Raw genomic sequence first — 15,322 nt, 5'->3', positions numbered from 1 at the left:
GTGACAGCTTTTGTACCCTCCCCCCCCCCCTTTTTTTTTTTTTTTTTTTTTTACAGAAAAGCTGTCAACAGCAGCAACTTTACTTTTGTTCCATTTTGTGACAACTGTTGTACCATTTTGTGACAGAAACAACTTTTGTACCATTTTGTGACAACTGTTGTACCATTTTGTGACAGAAACAACTTTTGTACCATTTTGTGACAACTGTTGTACCATTTTGTGACAGAAACAACTTTTGTACCATTTTGTGACAACTATTGTACCATTTTGTGACAGAAACAACTTTTGTACCATTTTGTGACAACTATTGTACCATTTTGTGACAGAAACAACTTTTGTACCATTTTGTGACAACTGTTGTACCATTTTGTGACAGAAACAACTTTTGTACCATTTTGTGACAACTATTGTACCATTTTGTGACAGAAACAACTTTTGTACCATTTTGTGACAACTATTGTACCATTTTGTGACAGAAACAACTTTTGTACCATTTTGTGACAACTATTGTACCATTTTGTGACAGAAACAACTTTTGTACCATTTTGTGACAACTATTGTACCATTTTGTGACAACTATTGTACCATTTTGTGACAGCAACAACTGGCTCCTGGTGTATCATTGTCCAAGCTGACGTCTGAGGACTTCGTGGAGTTCAACACCACATTGCAGGTACGTTGCTGTGAGCTTCCTGCTGTTACAGAAAGAAATACAGTGCGATCAGGGTGGGGAACTTTTTCGTTTCACTTACCCAAGCTCAGTGCATGCACGCAGTCCAGTTAAGTGCATCTACTTCATCTGTAGACTTACCTCTTTACACCACCAAGTTTTTATGCGAAAAACACTCCCCAGCTTGAAATATTTAGACTCAGCACTCTCAGTCACACAATTCATTTCACTTAAGATTTGGTCAAGGGGGGAAGGTTTGTCAGTTCCTATTGCACAGGAATGTTGGCTGCAGCTTTCAAGATTTTTATGTGAAAAAGGGTCTGTGAAACATGACCCCAAGATGTCTACTAAAGTTGCCCATGGTGGTGAATTGTCTTGTCAACTAAAGTTGCCCATGGTGGTGAATTGTCTTGTCAACTAAAGTTGCCCATGGTGGTGAATTGTCTTGTCAACTAAAGTTGCCTGTGGTGGTGAATTGTCTTGTTAAGTTAAGTTGCCTGTGGCGGTGAATTGTCTTGTCAACTAAAGTTGCCCATGGTGGTGAATTGTCTTGTCAACTAAAGTTGCCTGTGGTGGTGAATTGTCTTGTTAAGTTAAGTTGCCTGTGGCGGTGAATTGTCTTGTCAACTAAAGTTGCCCATGGTGGTGAATTGTCTTGTCAACTAAAGTTGCCTGTGGCGGAGAATTGTCTTGTCAACTAAAGTTGCCTGTGGTGGTGAATTGTCTTGTCAACTAAAGTCTGTGGCTGTGAATTGTCTTGTCAACTGAAGTTGCCCATGGTGGTGAATTGTCTTGTCAACTAAAGTTGCCTGTGGCGGTAAATTGTCTTGTCAACTAATGTTGCCTCTGGTGGTGAATTGTTTTTTTAAGCTTAAGTTGCCTGTGGTGGTGAATTGTCTTGTCAACTAAAGTTGCCAATGGTGGTGAACTGTCTTGTCAACTAAAGTTGCCTGTGGCAGTAAATTGTCTTGTCAACTAAAGTTGCCTCTGGCGGTGAATTGTCGTCAGCTAAAGTTGCCTGTGGCAGTGAATTGTCTTGTCAAATAAAGTTGCCTATGGCGGTGAATTGTCTTGTCAACTAAAGCTGCCTGTGGTGGTGAATTGTCTTGTCAACTAAAGTTGCCTGTGGTGGAGAACTGTCTTGTCAACTAAAGTTGCCTGTGGCGGTGAATTGTCTGGTCAACTAAAGTTGCCTGTGGCGGTGGATTGTCTGGTCAACTAAAGTTGCCTGTGGCGGTGAATTGTCTTGTCAACTAAAGTTGCCTGTGGCAGTGAATTGTCTGGTCAGTGAAAGCTGCCTATGGCGGTGAATTGTCTTGTCATCTAAAGTTGCCTGTGGTGGTGTAAGAGTTACAGATCCTGTAGCCTTTTATGGTCTTTGGGGCATAGCAAATAAACATATGTATATATACATGGTGCTAACATGGTCTTTGGGGCAGTGAATTCATATCCACTGTGTCTAGGGTTAGGCATAAGAAGGTGGGGCCTAATTCTCTCCTTGGAACCTTCCCCAACTGATCCCAGAGCATTTCTCACAGTACCTTGATTGCCAGTCATTATGAAAAAAAAAAAAAAGACCAAAAAAAGGGGAAGTGTATTTGTAAATCTTATTTATATGTTTTTTACCGCCAGATTCTATGTTTATTGCTGATGTCAACAATATGTGTGCATGGTGTGTATGTGTGTGTCCATTGTGTGTGTATACATGGTTAGGTCAAAATGATCTTTATTCAAGGTAAAAGAATAAGCTTGTACAGCTTTTTTACATCCTGCCCGCAGAAAAAAAAAAGAGAAAAGAAAATAGAAAATAAAAGACAGGGGAGGGGGAGGTAGGGAAAGCATAACTTGGAAAATCAACCACGATAAGCAAGACAAAGAAATCTGTGGGGGGGGGGGGGGGAACCAATATGCAGGCAAACAGCAAATAAACATATGTATATATACATGATGCTGACACAATTATAACACACGAAAGGGAGAGAGTGAGGGTGAGAATGAGAAGAAAGGGGAAAGAGAGAGAGAGATGATAAATGTTCATTAAATTTGAGAGAGAGGAAGGAGAAGAAATTTGTGTGTGTGTGTGTGTGTGTGTGTGTGTCCATGTTTGTAAGTTTGTATACACAGTGTGTGTGTGTCTGTGTTTATGTATGTATGCACAGTGTGTAAGTGTCCATGTGTGTGTGTATGTATGTATGCACAGTGTGTGTATGTATGTACATGTATGACACTGTGTGTGTGTGTGTGTGTGTGTCCATGTGTGTATGTATGTATGCACAGTGTGTGTATGTCTTTTGTGTATGTATGTATACACAGTGTGTGTGTGTGTCCATGTGTGTGTAAGTATGTATACACAGTATGTGCGTGTATGTGTGTGCAGGACTGCCTGGTTCAGATGGGACTGGTGGAGGCGACCACCCTGAGAACGTACGCCCGTGTGGACGACAAGTTTCAGGGGGACGTCAGCAAGTTCCTCAACCGTCTGCTGGGTCTGCCCACTGCCAGACAGAACTTGGTCAGTGTCTTCCCTTTCATCCTGTCATTGTGTTGTTATTAGGGTCAAGGTTCTTCACCATGCATTGTTTTCAGGGTTTCTGCAGAGCTGTGGAAGTCTGGAAAAGTCTTGGGGAAAATGAGATGACCGTTCCCAGGGCTGGAAAATAGTCTCAGAGAAATGAGATAACTGTTTCCAGGGTTTGGAAATGTCTTGGAAAGATGAGAGAACCATTTCCAGGACTGGAAAAGTCTTGGAAACACTTGGGAACCATTTCCAGGAAGACAATCATTTTCAGGAAGTCTTTGAAAATGAAAGAACCATTTCTAGGGCTGGAAAAAGTCTTGGAAAACATATTTACCCTGCAAGTCCTGCCAAAGTTTTGGAATGTTTATTATACCTTTAACCACACTCACAGTATTGAAGAACATTTTGCTTGCACCAAAAAAAGAAAATCAAAGGTAATTGAAGTGATGAAAAATAAATGTAAATGTGTCACTGAGTTATTTTCACTAATAGTGTTTGAATTTTTGTTGTTGTCAGCAACATTTGCAGGCAGATTTTTTCATTCTGTTCATCTTTGTGTTTGGTGTGGAAAATTTTCAGTCTGGTCTGTGAAAGGTCTGAAAAAAGTACAGGATTTTGGTTTGTCAATCAGTGAAAACCCTTGATTGGGTGGGGGTTTTGTTTTGTTTGTATTTTGATTTGACTGTGTGGGGGTGTTTTGATAGGAACCTGTTGACAGTCCCTGTGTTGTTTGCAGATGTTCTCTTACTTCACGGAGTGTCTGGACGTCATCGTGCAGAACGCCAAAAGAGAAGGCAGGTGAGTTGCTGTGTGATCATTGTCCAGGTGTCCAGGTATTCACAGACCATCGACTGGTGAAGCTTGCTGAAGTGAGGTCAGCGTGGCACCACGCTGAAAGGCCATTTTCAGTTTCACTTTCTCAAGGAGACGTCACTGTGTTCGGACAAATGCATGTAAGCAGGCATGCCTACAGTTATTGAAGGCCTGTATTTGTCCTGGAAAATTGATAGAATGGACAGGGTGTCCTGGAAATAGTATGTTTGCTGCCTGTCCCGAAAATAAAAGGAATCTAACCGTAACATCAAGTATCTTGTGGGTACATGTGTACCCTCTGATGGCTTTACCGAAGACACTTCATAAAGTCTTATGGAAATGCTGCCAGATATTACTGAAGCCACTTGGTGAAAAGGCAGAACTGTCTGAACAGTGTCATAGTGTAAAAAAGGTAAGCCTACATTTTTTCCATGTTACAGCCATTGCTTCTGGCTGTTGGACGACTGTTGTATGTTTGCTGACATGTTCCTGAAAATATTACCTTGTCCCTGATTCTAATGTGTGTTGTTCCTGAAAAACAAATTTTGGGGTAGGCATGCCTGTGCTAGTTACACCACGTCTACTAGGCAGATGCCTGAACAGCAGCATAACCCAACGCACTTAGACTGTGAAAGGCTGTTACTACTTTCTGTTTACTCACCAGTGGTGTTACTGATTTTGCTGAACAAAAGTTGTGCAATCCCAAGAGGAAGGAGTTCAGATGAAGACTGGTGACTGACACCCTGACCTGTAGATTCTGTCTGTGACAGCCTTTCACTGATCATATTTGTCAGCAGTGGTCAAGGGGTGAAGTATACTTCAAGGAAACTGGAAACACAAGATGGAATTGCAAATTTTGGCATCTGTTCAGTAGCAGCGCTTTTTCTAAGATGAAAATTCATGAAAGAAAGGTAATGTAGAGTTCCAAGGATTTATATTTCACACAGGTATGGAAATGGACTGCTTGTCATTGATGATCTAAATCTGCCAAATTTTCACCTTTTCAGGCTTTCTCAGGGCTTCAGCGTCTTCTGCATCAACATCTTCTTTTCCAGCTTATTGGAAGTTAACTCATGCAGTGAATTTTTGTAGTTGTATAAAGCGAAGCTTTGAGGAAACCCTGATAGAATTGAAAAATCAGCATAATAAAACAAGTGGGATGACTGGCAAGCCTTGTATGTGTATATATATATATATATGTATGTGTGTGTGTGTGTGTATTTATGTGTGTGTATGAAGGTATGTGTGTGTGTGTTGATTACAAGATACTACAGTGATAAATGATGACAATGACAGTAACAGTTATGATCATGATGATGTCTGATGATGATGACAGGTATGATGAAGGACTGCAGGACATCACGGCAGCCTCAGTCCAGATGGTGGGAGAACCCAGGGAGGTGTTCCAGAACCTGCTGAAGGGACACGGCACCACCAGGTAATCTGGTTATTTTTAACTGTTTGATGTTACACCACCAGCAGATTCATTCTGAGCTTTCAGGCTATTGCTGGATGAACAGCACAACACTGCTCACAGCATTACACCCCACACCACCACACTATACAACACAACACAACACAACATTGCACTACTAACAGTGCAGTACAACACTACCCTACTCTCAACCATGCCCTACCCTGTTCACAATACAAGACAACACTACTGTCCTCTCAACCATGCCCCACCTTACTCACAGTACAAATTTACCCTGCTCTGCTATACTCTACTTTTAATCCTACCCTACTCTACTCTCAATACAACACTACTCTACTCCCAACACAACACAGCACTGTATTCTACTCTCAGCCTTTCCCCCACTTTGTACAACAAAACATCAGTCACAACACAACACAACACAGTGCAGTACAACACAAAAAGCACCCTGTGCGTCTGTGGCCAGACTTAAGGAGTGAAAGGTGGATAGAGGGATGGACTGAGAACATGCTGTGACTCGCTACCACAACTACACTAGACTGCACTACACTGCACTGCACTATACTGCACTACACTACACTACACTACACTACACAGTAAAGTCCACTGTGTCTGTGGTCAGACTTATGGAGCTAGAGGTGGACAGAGGCATGGACTGGGATCACGCTGTGACTCGCTTTTACAACTACGCTACACTGCACATCACTGCACTACACTACACTACACTGCACTGCACTGCACTGCACTGCACTGCACTGCACTACACTGCACTGCTCTGCTCTGCTCTGCTCTGCACTGCACTGCACTGCACTGCACTGCACTTTACTACGCTACACTGCACTACACTGCACTGCACTGCACTACGCTACACTGCACTGCACTGCACTGCACTGCACTGCACTGCACTGCACTTTACTACGCTACACTGCACTGCACTGCACTGCACTGTCTGTGGCCAGACTTGTGGAGCTAGAGGTGGACATAGGCATGGACTGGGCTAACACTGTGACTCACTTTTACAACTACACTACACTACACTACACTACACTACACTACACTACACTACACTGCACTGCACTGCACTGCACTGCACTGCACTGCATGACACGACATGACACGACACTGCACTGCACCACTACACTACACTACACTACACTGTCTGTGGCCAGACTTGTGGAGCTAGAGGTGGACAGAGGCATGGACTGGGCTCACACTGTGACTCGCTTTTACAACTACACTACACTACATTACACAAAACTACACAACACAGCACTGCACTGCACTGCATGACACGACATGACACTGCACTGCACTGCACTGCACTGCACCACTACACTACACTACACTACACTACATTACATTACACTGTCTGTGGTCAGACTTGTGGAGCTAGAGGTGGACAGAGGCATGGACTGGGACCACGCTGTGACTCGCTACCACAACTACCAGGACGCCTCCTCCATGACTGGGTTCTACCTGTCCAAGCGGGACATGTTCGGCAGCAAGATGTTCATCCTCGTCACCCCCAAGGACAACTCCTCCCACCTCTTCCATGTGGCCAGGTGGGGGTTTGGTTTGGTGGAGAGGCGTGTGTGTGAGTGTGTGTGTGTCTGTAAGTTCAAATATTGCCTCCAAACAGGGGTACAAGTATGCTTTCATGGGTGTGTGGGTGTTGGCATATGATGTGGTCCGGTGTGTGTGTGTGTGTGTGCTTTGTCATTGACTCATTCCATTTGTCTTGGTTGTAGGTTTTGATCGATAGTGCCCTTTTTTGTTAATTTTTGTGACCTTTTTTCTTTTTCTGGTATTGATGTCAAATGTTAGCAGTCTGGGCCTCATTGCAAAGGAGATAGAGCATATTATGAATGCCCATGATTATTGTTACCTGCTCTTAAGTGGATGTTGCATACTAGACCTCAGTTTATTTGTCTCATCCTAATGACTAGCGTCCAGACCACCACTCAAGTTGTAGTGGAGGGGGAGAAAATACTGATAAGCGTGGGATTCGATCCTGTGTGTTAGATTCTCGTTGTTCTCTTGGTGGACGTGTTACCACTAGGCCACCACTCTACTTTATTGGTGTGTTTTTGGTGCAATGTTTTGTTGACAAGTGTGAGTTACTTTTACCTGTGTGTTCCCACCCAGACCCAGTACAGGTGTGTCTGTGGTACAGTGTGCTGTTGACAGGTGTCAGTTACTCTTAACCTGTGTGTACCTACCCAGACCCAGTACAGAACTGACTGTAGTACAGTGTATTGTTGACATGTCAGTTGCTTTTACCAGTGTGTACCCACCGAGTTCCTGTACAGAACTGTCTATGGTACAGTTTGTTGACAGGTGTCAGTTACTTTTACATGTGTTTACCCACCTAGACCAAGTACAGAACTGTCTGTTGTACAGTTTGTTGACACGTCAGTTAGTTTAACCAGAGAGTGTAGAAGGAGGGAGAGGGCACACTCCCTTCTTTCCCCTATGTGCAAAACTGAAGCCTCGCTCGCTCGCGGCGCGCCGCGTCCCTCACCACCCTCTCCCTTCCCCCAGACAGTAGATAGCAGCCAGGCGCAAAGGAGAAGCAACACAGAAAAAGCATGTGCGTATGTTGACTGTCTGCGGCATGTCCCCCAAAATAAATACGTGGGTTATCGACATAATTTTGCAGATTCTCCATAGGTTTTAAAAGAGATACAGCAAAGAGAGAGAGAGAGAGAGAGAGAGAGAGAAACACTGACAAGGCGACAGAAATAATGACATATATGTTCATTTATGTTTTACCTTTTCACTCTCCTCATCCACACCCCACACAATGTGATATACACAGTTCTAAATAATATTATCGCAGAGATAACAAGTCTGACATAATTATATCAAAATACTTGTACATATAAAAGCTACAGCAATTTAAAAACATACAAATATATACAGTAAATTAAATTACCTGCTTTTTCCTGTGATTCATGGCTGGTTCTGGCTTTTTTGGAACTTGCAGGGTGATCCTGTCGACAGGGCATTTTTCTTTTTGTTGTGACTTTAGGTGGTGGATTTGGAATGTTGAATAATGTGGGGACAGCATTCCACACAAGACTCAATTTTTCCGCACTGGGATTCATAAACTGATTTGGCTCAAAATGTTCAGAGCAAAGTTTGCAGTTAGTGTACAGGTACTCGCTGGTTTTTCCCTGTAGATCAGCTCGCCTGGTGTTCTGAACCCACTTTTTGCATCTGTACAAAAAAAGCAATATAGCATTTCAATATTTATTTTCATTCAGTTTTCAATTTATAGAAACTGGTATCATTTCATCCTCAGTTGTTCTCTTCATCCTTCTCAGTACTATTACTACTACCACGACAACAACAACTACTACTGATGATGATGATGACAAAGCTGGTGCTGCTACTACTGCTGCTGTTGCTGCTGCTCCTGCAACTGCTTCTACTATTACTGCCATTCCTGCTAAACTGAGTGATTACTGATTACTAGAAAGATTTGACTGGCGTCTACTGCAAGTAGTGATTACTATTACTATGACTGCTAGCTGAGCAGTCTACCATAACCACTACACTACAACCATAGCAACACATTCAGTGTTGCATAATTATATCAATGCATCACTATGGTTCTAATCACTAAAACAGTGCCTCATTTTGGGTTCAGTTTTGATGCCGCTCTAATGTTGTCTGTCCCAGACCCAAAGTCACAATCACAAAACGTCACGGATACCTTTCACAGCTCTACTTTCGGTTTTGCTGAAAACTACTTTCACTTTGCACACTCGGCTAAACAAAGCTCTGACTAACGAATGTAATAACGACATAAATTTCCATATCAACACGATACTTCATTAAACAAAATCATGAAACGCTTACCTGTCTTCATCTTTGGGAAATCGGAACAATGTCCATCCTTTTTTGCGCGGGTTTTTGCAGTTTACAGCAGAACACCAAGCCATTTCCTCTGCTGCCGTAACTGTCTGGCCGCTTGAGGGCGCATACTATTTCCGGGCGAGAGCTGCTCGCGCGGCGGCTTCACGCGAAGCGCTGAGTGATTCATCTCGCTAAGTTTAGTGCCTCTGGTTTAACCTGTGTGTACTCACCTAGACCCAGTACAGAACTGTCTGTGGTACAGTTTGTTGACAGGTGTCAGTTAATTTTATCTGTGTGTACCCAACCAGACCCAGTACAGGCGTGTCTTTGTTACAGTGTGTTGTTGACAGGTGTGAATTACTTTTACCTATGTTCCCAACCGCACACAATACAGGTGTGTCTGTGGTACAGTGTGCTGTTGACAGGTGTCAGTTACTTTTACCTGTGTGTATCCACCCAGACCCAGTACAGCTGTCTGAGGTACAGTCTGTTGTTGAAAGGTGAGTGTTACTTTTACCTGTGTGTACCCACCCAGACCCAGTACAGGTGTGTTTTTGGTACAGAGTATTGTTGACAGGTGTCAGTAACTTTTACCTGTGTGTACCCACCCAGACCCAGTACAGGTGTGTTTTTGGTACAGAGTATTGTTGACAGGTGTCAGTAACTTTTACCTGTGTGTACCCACCCAGACCCAGTACAGGTGTGTTTTTGGTACAGAGTATTGTTGACAGGTGTCAGTAACTTTTACCTGTGTGTACACACCCAGGCCCAGCACAGGTGTATCAGGGATGGACCAGGAACGGTCTGACTTGCTCAACAAGTACAAACCTATCTCCGTGGATGATGCCAGTAAGTTAGCCAGTTCCTGATTGGAGTTTTGAAGTGTTGTTTTTAAATTTTGCATTTAAGTTTCTGCATATATGTGTACAGTGTTTGTGTGTGTGTGTGTGAGTGAGTGAGTGAGCATGCATGTGTCTAAGAGTTGGGCAAGGGGAAGGCTGGTTATAGAAATCTTGCTTGTGATTATGATTTTTTGATATGATTTTGTCCCTTTATTGTATTTTATTCATGTGGTGTGCCTTGAGCATAGTGCGCCTTGAGCATATTGTTTATAATGAAAGGAGCAAGAGAAATAATTGATTCATTATTACATACATTATGTTTTGTCAGAGAGTGCGCATGTATGCGCAGGAAAAAATACAAAAAAATGGGCGGCGCTGTAGTGTAGCGACGCGTTCTCCCTGGGGAGAGCAGCCCGAATTTCACACAGAGAAATCTGTTGTGATAAAAAGAACTACAAATACAAATACAAATAAATACCGAGTACATTTTATCCAGAATGGAAAATGACCATATAGAGAAAAGGACTGACTGCTTACCAGAGAACTAACGATGCTTGTTGCACAGAAAAGGGATGGACAGAGCGCTATGAATCCAGCAAAGACAGCTGCATGCATGGCCGATACTGTAAACACAAAGACACCTGCACAGGTAAGCGTTGTGTTATATAAATAGATACTTTTTTTTCCCTTAAGCTTCATATCCCATCACCATCTCTCACCTTTCCTTTTAAGGTTTCTGGTTTAAGTATTGTGATATTGGTGTTAGGTACTGTGATGTCAGATGTGCTTCATTTAGGTACCGTGATGTGAGATGTGCTTCATTTAGGTACTGTGATGTGAGGTGTGCTTCATTTAGGTACTGTGATGTGAGGTGTGCTTCATTTAGGTACTGTGATGTGAGGTGTGCTTCATTTAGGTACTGTGATGTCAGATGTGCTTCATTTAGGTACTGTGATGTGAGGTGTGCTTCATTTAGGTACTGTGATGTGAAATGTGCTTCATTTAGGTACTGTGATGTCAGATGTGCTTCATTCAGGTACTGTGATGTGAGATGTGCTTCATTTAAGGACTGTGATGTCAGATGTGCTTCATTCAGGTACTGTGATGTCAGATGTGCTTCATTTAGGTACTGTGATGTCAGATGTGCTTCATTTAGGTACTGTGATGTGAGATGTGCTTCATTCAGGTACTGTGATGTCAGATGTGCTTCATTTAGGTACTGTGATGTGAGATGTGCTTCATTTAGGTACTGTGATGTCAGATGTGCTTCATTTAGGTACTGTGATGTGAGATGTGCTTCATTTAGGTACTGTGATGTGAGATGTACTCCATTTAGGTACTGTGATGTGTGTTGTGCTTCATGTAGGTACTGTGATGTGAGATGTGCTTCATTTAGGTACTGTGATGTATATGTGTGTTGTATTATGTTGTGTGTGATTTTTGTGTGCTTTATTATGTATATGAATTAGTGTTTGAGTGTTTGGTTTGATGTCTTTGCAGGGTTATGCATGTAAGTCTTCGTTATCATGTTTAAATGCATGCTTTGTACATCAGTTTCTTACAATGTACAGCACAGTTGAGTGTGTTTTGCATGGAAGGTGCTATGGATGATGATGTTGTCAATGCTGCAGTGGGCAAGCAATCGTACTGTTAAACTGTGCTGTGGTGTTATTGATGATACTGTTGTTGATGTGTTTGCAGTTGGCAAGCGATCGTACCGACTTCACTTGCTGTGTGGCAACATCGCCACCCTGATGTCTGTGCTGGAAACCACCCTGCTGAGGAATGCACCCATGCTGGGGCTGAGGTGAGTGGGTGTTGTGTGTTGGGGGGGGGGGGGGGTGGGGGGGGGGGGCAAACAGTGAAACACAGCACCCAGTGCTCACCAGGTGGGTCAGTGTTTTGGGGGGTAGGGGGGGGTAAAACACGGCACCCTGTGCTCACCAGGTGGGTCGGTGTTGGCGGGGAGGAAAGGGGGGGGGGGGGGGAGACAGTGAAACGCAGCACCCAGTGCTCACCAGGTGGGTCGGTGTTGTGTGTGTGGGTATACAGTGAAACACAGAACCCAGTGCTCACCAGGTGAGTCAGTGTTGTTTGGTGGTGGGGGGCGAGGGGGCAGAAGGTGGCAGAATGGTTAAGATGCTCAGCTGCTAATACAGAGAGTCCTTGAGGGTGTGGGTTTGAATCTTGCTCTCACCCTTTCTCCCAAGTTTGACTGGAAAATGAAACTGGGCATCTAGTTATTCGGAAGTGATGATAAACCGAGGTCCTGTGTGCAGCATGCACTTTGTGCACTGAAAAAGAACCCATGGCAAAGAGACTGTTGTCCTGGCAAAATTCTGTAGGAGAAATCCACTCTGATAGGTACACAAATACATAAGCATGCACTCAAGGCCTGACTGTGCACATTGGGTTATGCTGCTGGTCAGGCATCTGCCTAGCAGATGTGGTGTAGAGTCTTTCTATTTGTCTGAGCACAAAGATGCCTGTTTGAGAAACTAAAACCGAAACTCACAGTGTCACAGGTTGCAATAGTCATACTGATCTGACACTGATGCAGGGCTTCTGAAAAGTGAAAAGTCTTGGGGGGGAGGGGGGTATCTCAGGTACTCTTTTACCATAATTCTAGGTGGTTCCAGACTACCTCCAGAGAGTCACTCTAATGCTGCGCATTCTAGTGAAATCTGCATTGCTAGACACACACAAAGACAGGCATACCTTCTTATCATGATCGTCTAGGTTTCTTGGCCAAGAAGTGATGAAGAGAAACATTTGAACAGACGATCCTAGTGTCAGACTGAAGCTCCGGAGCACAATTATCACTCCTTTTTGACTCACATGTGTAAACAAGGTGAGTCTGTGTTATGACCTGGTGTTCGGTTATCTGTGTGTTTGTGTCTGTCTGTATGTCTGTGTGTGTGTGGTAAACTTTAACATTGCCATTTTCTCTGAAAATACCAAATTTGGCTTAAACATAGCATGAAGAAAATCTTCACAGTGATACCAATAACAGGTTGTAAGTCTCCCGAATTAAGACGTATTTCCATTAATGGTTAATTTCGTTGAGATTCGTTCCGAGATCTGAAAATTCTAAAAACCGTTTCTCACTGAGTTACTAGAAGGTTGGTTGTGTTTGAAAACGACATGACCTTGTTTTTCTTGTTCACAATTAAAAGAAAAGAAATACAAATTATGGACAGAACAAATGCAGTGATACTAACTAAACCATGGACATGTTTACTGCATATAAATATTCTAAAGTGGACAAATTAAATGGAATGAATATAAAAGAAAAATGAATCAATCGTTTCTTTCAGCCCATTGCAGACGGGTTCGTGCAGATCTAGAGATCTACCATGTGTTGCGATGTGCTTGAAGTGATGGCAATGTCTTCTTTAACGTCAAAATAAAAGAATAATCGAGATATGAAAAGAACACACAAGAAACATTATAAACGGCATTATTACGTACTCTGCAATTACATCTATTCATTGCACGAAGAAGAAAATGTCAAATGACGTCAGATGCGCTGCAGCTGTGGGGATTAGTCTGCGTGTTTCAGAACTGAACATACATGGTTCGATCCTGCTCCCATGCCTTTTTTTGTTTTTCTCCCAAGCTTATATATAATTTTTGGTACAGAGCACTTTTCAACGATTTTTTTAATCTATTTTTTTCTCCTCATGATTCCTTTACTGAATAAAGCGTGAAGCACAAGTGAGTCTTGAAGGCTTTGCCTCTTGTATATGCTTCTTCAAGAAGTTTTTTAAAACTTCATTCTCGTAGATGGACATGCACTGCGCCATTTCCATTTTCAAAGCATTAGGGATTTGTATTTTTGCTTTTTCAGAAGCCCTGCTTTATAACTCACCTTTTCTCTCCCTTGATTAAAAAAAAAAAAAAAAAAAAAATCCATTATTTTGACTTTCAGAATGTGTTCTGAATATGCTGCCAGCCAGAAAAAGGTTACATAGATCAGTTCCTTAAACAGACAACTGGAGACAAATAGAACACCAAAAGTGACAGTCTTTTGCAGTGACCACAGGAGAGCATTTCAAATGAAGCCGTCTGAAGAATCTAGGATCTTCAGAGTCTCATTCTCACAGAATCAGTAAGCATAGGTAACGTATGCATTTATGTATACTGGGAACCCTTTTGAACTCTGATGAAACAAAGAAGGTAATAGGAATCCACCATTGTAAATATCTAATTGAGATGAAACACTTTCCACCGTGTAAATCAGTGACTGAACATTCGTTGGGCTAAACACATTGCCTGTGTCACCGTTGAAAATAACAGTATTTGTCAACACACAAAAATAATAGCTTATTGCAGAAAAGGAGTGCTTTTGATCTGAATTTTCAGTTGCTTTTCATTTGCTTACTTATTTTTTTTGTTTTTTGTTTTTTTCCCCAGCAAATATGAAAGTCGGCTCCGGGTGGTGCGGGTGGCAGTGGATGGGGGGGAGAGAGTGGTGGGGGTGCGGTACCCAGAAGTGCTGATACCCGAGGTGGAGAAGACGCTGAAGGAGCAGAAACTGCAGGAGAGGTTGCAGAGGGTGCAGGCGGTAAGTGGGGCCAGTTTTTGTACTCTGTGCAAACCCTGTTTTCTCATGCAGAGATGCCACCTGTTACGATTTCGCCATATTTTGTTACGCTCGATCACAGTTTGTTCTGATGTTATGCATCATAATTGTTCCGACGAGTTCATTTTCGACTAGACAGCATGGTCACATGCTTTCCTGTCATAACATTACCCAGACGCTCTGGACCTATCGATCATGAGGCCAGGGCAGTCACTACAACCTTGGTCTCCCTTGAGGATGCTCAGCTAATCATGTGCGTGTGTACATTGAAACAGCATTGAGTGGACCAATCAGCTGAATCGTAGCAATTACACCTTGTTGCAGGTAGGCTGAAGTGTTTGTATGCCTTGTAGATAAAATGTAGGCTTGCTGATGTGGCTTGGAGTGTGTGTTCCTACCAGATTAAAAATGTTCCTACCAAATTTCCTGATTGTTCCATGTTCCTACCAGATTAAAAATGTTCCTACCAAATTTCCTGATTGTTCCTACCAAGTGTTTGTATGCCTTGTAGATAGAATGTAGGCTTGCTGATGTGGCTTGGAGTGCGAGTGTTACTACCGGATTAAAAATGTTCCTACCAAATTTTCTGATTATTCCT

At 42.7% G+C, this 15,322-nt stretch overlaps 1 protein-coding gene across 2 annotated transcripts in view; it reads left to right on the top strand.

Annotated features, from left to right (window-relative positions):
* The window catches only part of LOC143281076 (uncharacterized), a 55,826-nt gene that overhangs the window by 36,733 nt on the left and 3,771 nt on the right, over positions 1 to 15,322 (top strand). For both annotated transcript variants that reach the window (XM_076586009.1, XM_076586010.1), the window contains exons 24-32: positions 599 to 673; positions 3,048 to 3,182; positions 3,925 to 3,986; positions 5,338 to 5,439; positions 6,816 to 6,998; positions 10,064 to 10,146; positions 10,705 to 10,788; positions 11,841 to 11,946; positions 14,556 to 14,706. In XM_076586009.1, coding sequence (XP_076442124.1) covers positions 599 to 673; positions 3,048 to 3,182; positions 3,925 to 3,986; positions 5,338 to 5,439; positions 6,816 to 6,998; positions 10,064 to 10,146; positions 10,705 to 10,788; positions 11,841 to 11,946; positions 14,556 to 14,706 — 981 coding nt within the window. The remainder of the gene's footprint in view (positions 1 to 598; positions 674 to 3,047; positions 3,183 to 3,924; positions 3,987 to 5,337; positions 5,440 to 6,815; positions 6,999 to 10,063; positions 10,147 to 10,704; positions 10,789 to 11,840; positions 11,947 to 14,555; positions 14,707 to 15,322) is intronic.

This window comes from Babylonia areolata, chromosome 4, assembly GCF_041734735.1.
Source record: "Babylonia areolata isolate BAREFJ2019XMU chromosome 4, ASM4173473v1, whole genome shotgun sequence".
NCBI classification, from domain to species: Eukaryota; Metazoa; Mollusca; class Gastropoda; order Neogastropoda; family Buccinidae; genus Babylonia; species Babylonia areolata.
Note: the sequence above shows the minus strand (reverse complement) of the source record. Positions and strands in the feature narration are given on the sequence as shown.